Here is a 5,736-nt window from a genome sequence, read left to right as displayed (position 1 = left end):
TGAGAATCTCAGGGAACTCATGACGTTGGACTGAGAGGTTTGTGTGTGTGAGGGCAGAGCCCCGCCATGGCCTGGGTAAGGCCCAAGGAAGACTGGAGGTTTGGGGGCAGTGGAAAGAGCGGCAGGGAGTCCCCACCGGTGCCCGTCTGGGAGCCCGCACTTCAGCAGCCTTGGATAACACGACAGAAGATAGCCAGGGCTCACCTGTGCACAGGCCATACTCCCTCAGGAGGACTCCAAGTGGTGGTAGAAAGTCTGTGAGTGTCAGCACGGCTGCAGGGAAATATCCTTCCTTGTCTCTTCCAGCTTCTGGCGGCTCTGGTGTCCCTTGGCTTGTGGCCACATCCCTCCAGCCTGTGCCTCTGTCAGCTCCGGGCCTCTCCCTTGTCTGTTTCTGACAAATTTCTCTCTTCTTAGAAGAAAGCCAGACACGTTGCATTGGGGCCCACACTGCTCTAATACAACTTCCTCTTTATTTATGGCTGCTAAGGCTCTATTTCCAAGTAAGGTCACCTTCACAGATTCTGGGTGGACATGTGTTTTGGGGCCACGTTTCACCCTTCCCTGATGGATCAGTGGTAAAGAAAATGCCTGCCAACGCAGGAGAGGTGAGTTTGATCCCTGAGTCGGGAAGATCCCCTAGAGAAGGAAATGGCAACCCACTCCAATATTCTTGCAAGGGAAATCCCATGGACAGCAGAGCCTGGTGGGCTCCAGATCATGGGGTTGCAAAGAGTCAGACACGGCTTAGTGACTAAAGAGCAACATTCACCCTTGTACATACAGTACAGAGTGCGAGAAGAGAGAGACAGTAGTGGGCTGTCTAACCTGATTCCATGTATGTAAAATCACATGCATGTGTGTGCACAGAACTCGTGGCTCTCTGGTAACGTCTTTCTTCCTCAAGTACAAATGTTGTACTTATGTGAGAAAAGAAGGCTGTCCTTCTGACGGTAAATTAGGAATAGAAGCAAGTTTAGAAAATCAAGGGAAGCCAGAGACAGGAGCACCGGTCACAGGGGTCTGGGGGCTGAGACTGTCCCTCGTCATGTCATTCTTCTTGTTTGACCCAGAGTCTCCTGGAGTCAGGACTGGGGCTGGTCACCAATGGCCCTCAGTTCCTGGAAGCGATTACATCCACACTTTCCTTTGCTCCTGGCCCTTCTCCCCAGTACCAAGCAAAGTGGAAAAAAGAAATCAGAGTCATTGAATTCAAAACCAAAGTGTACCAACTCCATGGCATTCTGGAAAAGGCAAAACTCTGGACACAGTCAAAAGATAAATGGTTGTCAGGAGTTGGTGGGAAGGATGAATGAATGGATGGAACACAGAGGATTTTCAGGCAGTGAAGCTACTGTTTGTTGTTGTTCAGTCACTAAGTCACATCCCATTCTTTGTAACTCCATGGATTGTAACCTGCCAGGCTCCTCTGTCCTCCACTATATCCTGCGTTTGCTCAAATTCATGTCCATTGAGTTGATGATACTATCTAACCATCTCATCCTCTGTGTAGTACCTAATGGTAGCTACAAGTCATTATGAAAAGTGAAAGTGTTAGTCGCTCAGTCATGTCTGAGTCTGTCCATGGAATTCCCCAGGAAAGGCTACTGGAGTTGGTGCCATTTCCTACTCCAGAGGATCTCCCTGACCCAGGAATTGAACCCTCATCTCTTGTGTCTCCTGCATCGGCAGGCAGATTCTTTACCACTGTGCCGTCTGGGAAACCCAAATGTCAGTTTTACTGGATGCCAAAGCCTGAGATGATCATTTGTTTCAGAGGAAGTGAAAGTTCAGCTTTCCGGACTGTAACCCACGAGTTCCACAATACTCTTGTTGTTGATAAAAGCAAATCTGGAGAGTGGACCAAATGTCCCCGAATGCCAATCCTCAGAATGCAAGAGTGGAAGAGGGGCAGGGAGCATCCAAGGTGGTCTTAGGCTGGTGTCAGGGTCAAGTGGCCACACGAGATGCTGTGTGTCACGACCGTCTCCACAGGACACATGGCTCAGGGAGTTTGCATGTTTTATATAAAATTCAAGATAACCCCAGCAATATAAATGCACTTGTGTCCCAGGGACTTGTTTCCTGTCTCATCTGTTTCTCATCTGTCTGACAGTGGTCCCACTGCAGACATTATAAAGGTGTCAAGAAGGGTCATGACACAGTTGGGTCAGGGAGGAGCTTGGGGACCCTTGCCCACCCTGGCCAGGTTGCAGCCCCTCTCACTGGCTTCCCAAGGAGCCTAAGGGAACTCTGAATCATCAGCTTTCCTTCCTCCAGGGAGTGTCCCAAAAACCAGTAAGGAGGACTAGCGACGCCTTAAAACTCATCCACGTCCTGCTGGCCATGCTGACCTTGGCATCCACTCTCCTCGCTCCCAGGATGTTCTGGGTCCTCTTGTTGTTGGCCACCTTCAGGAGTTCTCAGAGTGGAAGTAAGTTGCCTGGTCCCAACTCTGCCTGCAGGGTCAGGGTAGGGGAGGGGGGAGGGGGAAGGGCAGGTGAATGCAGCAGGGGCAAGATGGGTGTGGGAGGAGAGACCTAGATCAGGCCAGGAGGGGCCCAGGCTCCAGGTCGTGCCAGTGACCCCAGGAAGGGCAGTCACTGGATGTCCTGAGGTCCAGCCATGACCCACACGTGTGACTTTCCCCCCACACAGCCTGGGACAACCCCAACTGCACCAAGGGGGTGGTTTCTGTGTTGAGGGGCAAGCCAGCCACGATGAGCTGCAGCATCTCCAATGCCTTTTCCCACATCAACATCTCCCTGAAAGTGAACCCCACGGCACCCTGGAAGCTCATCTGCAGTGTAAAGCCCCCAGGAGACTTCTGCCACGATGGATGGGAGCTCTGGATTTGGGACGGCGAGGCATACCTAGTAACTGACAAAGCCCAGGTCACCCAGGCAGGGCAGTACAACTGGATTCTGCAGGGACGCCAGATAAATACCAAGATCACCACACTGACCGTCGTAGGTGAGCAGGGCGGGGTGGGGGGTATTGCCCTAAGAGCTTCTCTTTTTGGCGAGCAAGAGTGCAGAGCAACTAGGGAGGAGTGACTCCTGCCCACCCGAGGTGCCCAGAGCCACAGAGATGAGGCCTGAAGAGGACTTCCACACTGCCCCACCCACGCCGCGGCTGTGCCCTCTCAGAGCTTCTCAGGGCAGCCCCGGCACGTGTGCCTGCTCACTGTCCCCATGTGCTCAGGGAGCTGGCCCCTCCCTCCCTAAACACCGCCTATCCCCCCACACCCACCCCTTGCTTTGCTGCAAACTCCCCAAGTCACCGTCACTTCCTTCCCCCCTTCGCCTGTTCATACGCAGTCAGAGTCACCCTGAGCACTGGGGACAGGAAGTAGTGGTCCAGCTTTGCCCTGGACAAGGAACAGTGGGAGGAGCTGAGAAGGCACCCCTCAGCCTAGCCGGGCCCTGGGCAGGGAACCCAGTGAGGCTTTCATGAACTCCTGTATCCAGGGCTCATCTGATACCTGGGGCGGAGGGGCTGTGTCAGGGCAGGCCCTGGGCAGGCCCCCACCAACCTACCCTGTGTCTCTTTGGCAGACCCGCATTACCTGCCTCTCACACCTTCCGCAGGTAGGTGTTCCTATCTTCATCCTGGGCTACAGGAGGGGAGCCCTCAGAAAGCCCCCTCGGGTCTTCCCTCCGCAGACACCCTCACCCTCTGTGCCTGGAGCCCTGCCCATCCCATGCACCCATCCCCCTGCCATTCTCCCACCCATGGGCTTCCCAACCACAGGCGATGTCCCCCTCGAGGGTGCCCCCAAGCTGGTGGGGGCTCCTGCACAGGTGAACAAAGGAGGGAGGGCCGGCCCGCCCATTTATCGCAGGTGGGCAGATGAGCACACCCCGTTCGGATCATAATCCTGAGCGAGATGCTGGTAATCTTCCCCATCCTTGCCTCGTCGTCCTCCTCAGCCTGCTGATCTGCACACTGGCCTAGCGCCGAAGGAGTGGCTCCCTGAACTTCAAGCTCCAGAAGGTATTGGCCGCTGAGCCCGGTCTGTGGGTGGGGGGAAGGGAGGGTCATCTCAGACCCGGCATAGACACTCTGCCCCATGGTCTTGTACCCACTGAGACTAGTGAGAGAGTGGGGAGCGTTTGAGCTCCCAGAGAGCCAGAACCGCTGCCCCAGAGAAGCCCAGGCAGCAAATGCAGTCCCAGTCCCAGAACACAGATGCCCCACCCCAGACAGGCTACGGAGTCCATACCACCCCTAGGACCCCCTAGGGGATGGCATGGGGGCTTCCTGCTTCTTCCAGGAGACCTAGATGTGTGGGTGGGGGATGTTCCTACAGGACGCACTTGTAGGCAAAGGTGTCTTGCGTGGCTCTCATCCCTCCCATCCTCCCCCCTTCCCCAAGTAAGGAGGCTCTGAGCCTGGGGTGGGGAGCTGTGAGCACCGTGAGCACTGGACTCTGCAGAGGGGACGTGCAGGGAAGAGCAGGCTGAGGACTAGGAAGCTTGGCAACTTCCTGGCGTCTTCCTGATGGACATGCCAGGGAGAGCTCCTTAGCAGGTTCTGGGGCCCAAAGTGCAAATATCTCACGTTCCATAGCACTTGACCTAACAGGACCCTCCCCTCCTCCACCCCACCCAGGCCTGGGCTCCTCCCCAGGGCAGGAGTGCCATGCTTCGGTCACCTGGGAGATGCCCCAGTCTGGGGTCCTCAGCTGATCATGGACACTCTCTTGTCTTTAGAACATGAATAAGAACCAGTTTGAGGGACCTTCCAGGAAGCACTTGAGGAACCAAAATGAGGATATCAGTGGCCTGGGATGATGCATGGGGCCTCCTCTACCACCCCCAGTGCGTAGAGCAGCGCCTCTGGATGGGAGGCCGGACAGGTGGCTGCTGGTGGAATCTGTGTCCAACCTCCCTGCCCTGGGGGAGGGCAGCCCTGGGGCTCCCCTCTCTGCCACCTGCCCCACCAGCTGCCCCTTCCTGTTCCCAAACTGCATCCCAAACCATATATGCCAGATGTCTTTACAAGCAAAACTGTGCAACCCCACTGAGTGTATTCTTTGTCGGTTTTTTTGGAGGTGGGCTGGGATGTCTTTTTTTCTTCCTTTCCTCTTTTGTTCTCTTATGATTTGATGACTTTCGTGATGCACTTGAATTCCTTTTTCTTTTGAATGTGTATGTCTATGATAATGACTTCTGGTTTGTGGTGACCATGAGATTTCGATACAGCAGTCTACATATACGTGCAGGAGTGTTTTCGGTTGCTCATCTCTTCCTTTCCAGTGCATTTCGAATGTCCTGCGTGCGTCCTCTCCTCCTCTCGTGATTACTGGTTTTGACCTCTTGTTTGTGTGCGTGGATGGTGTCCTACTTCTACTCTATGCTTGCCTTTACTGGTGAGCCCTCTTATTTCATCCTTTTCCTGTTTCTCGCTGTGGCCTTTTCTTTTCATTGTAGACAAGTTCCTTTAAAGATCGAGCTGGTTGGTGGTTCATTGAATATGTTCGTAAAAGGTACATATAATGTGAAAAAAGAAGGTTTTTCTAGAAGTGCTACCTTCCGTGCTTTGCAAAACGTCCACATTGCTAATCCTCAAGATGACTACACTAAACCTAGGAGCGAGTCATCGAATGAGCTGAGAAATATATCCTTAAGTGGAGACAATAAAAATCTGAAAGAAGCGCTGTGAGTCTTACAAGCTGAAAAGCCTAGCGAGGGCTTCCCTGGTGGTCCAGTGGTTAAGAATTTGCCTTGCAAT

At 53.8% G+C, this 5,736-nt stretch overlaps 1 protein-coding gene across 1 annotated transcript; it reads left to right on the top strand.

Moving 5' to 3' along the window:
* The first annotated feature begins 2,346 nt into the window (after positions 1–2,346).
* On the top strand, positions 2,347–5,017 carry LOC129651148 (secreted and transmembrane protein 1A-like). The gene is made up of 5 exons (XM_055579844.1): positions 2,347–2,434; positions 2,659–2,973; positions 3,558–3,590; positions 3,845–3,996; positions 4,716–5,017. The coding sequence occupies exons 1-4, from the start codon at positions 2,347–2,349 to the stop codon at positions 3,955–3,957; spliced, it is 549 nt and encodes a 182-aa protein (XP_055435819.1). The 3' UTR covers positions 3,958–3,996; positions 4,716–5,017.
* Positions 5,018–5,736: the final 719 nt, after the last annotated feature.

This window comes from Bubalus kerabau, chromosome 4 (assembly GCF_029407905.1).
Source record: "Bubalus kerabau isolate K-KA32 ecotype Philippines breed swamp buffalo chromosome 4, PCC_UOA_SB_1v2, whole genome shotgun sequence".
NCBI lineage: Eukaryota > Metazoa > Chordata > Mammalia > Artiodactyla > Bovidae > Bubalus > Bubalus kerabau.
Note: the sequence above shows the minus strand (reverse complement) of the source record. Positions and strands in the feature narration are given on the sequence as shown.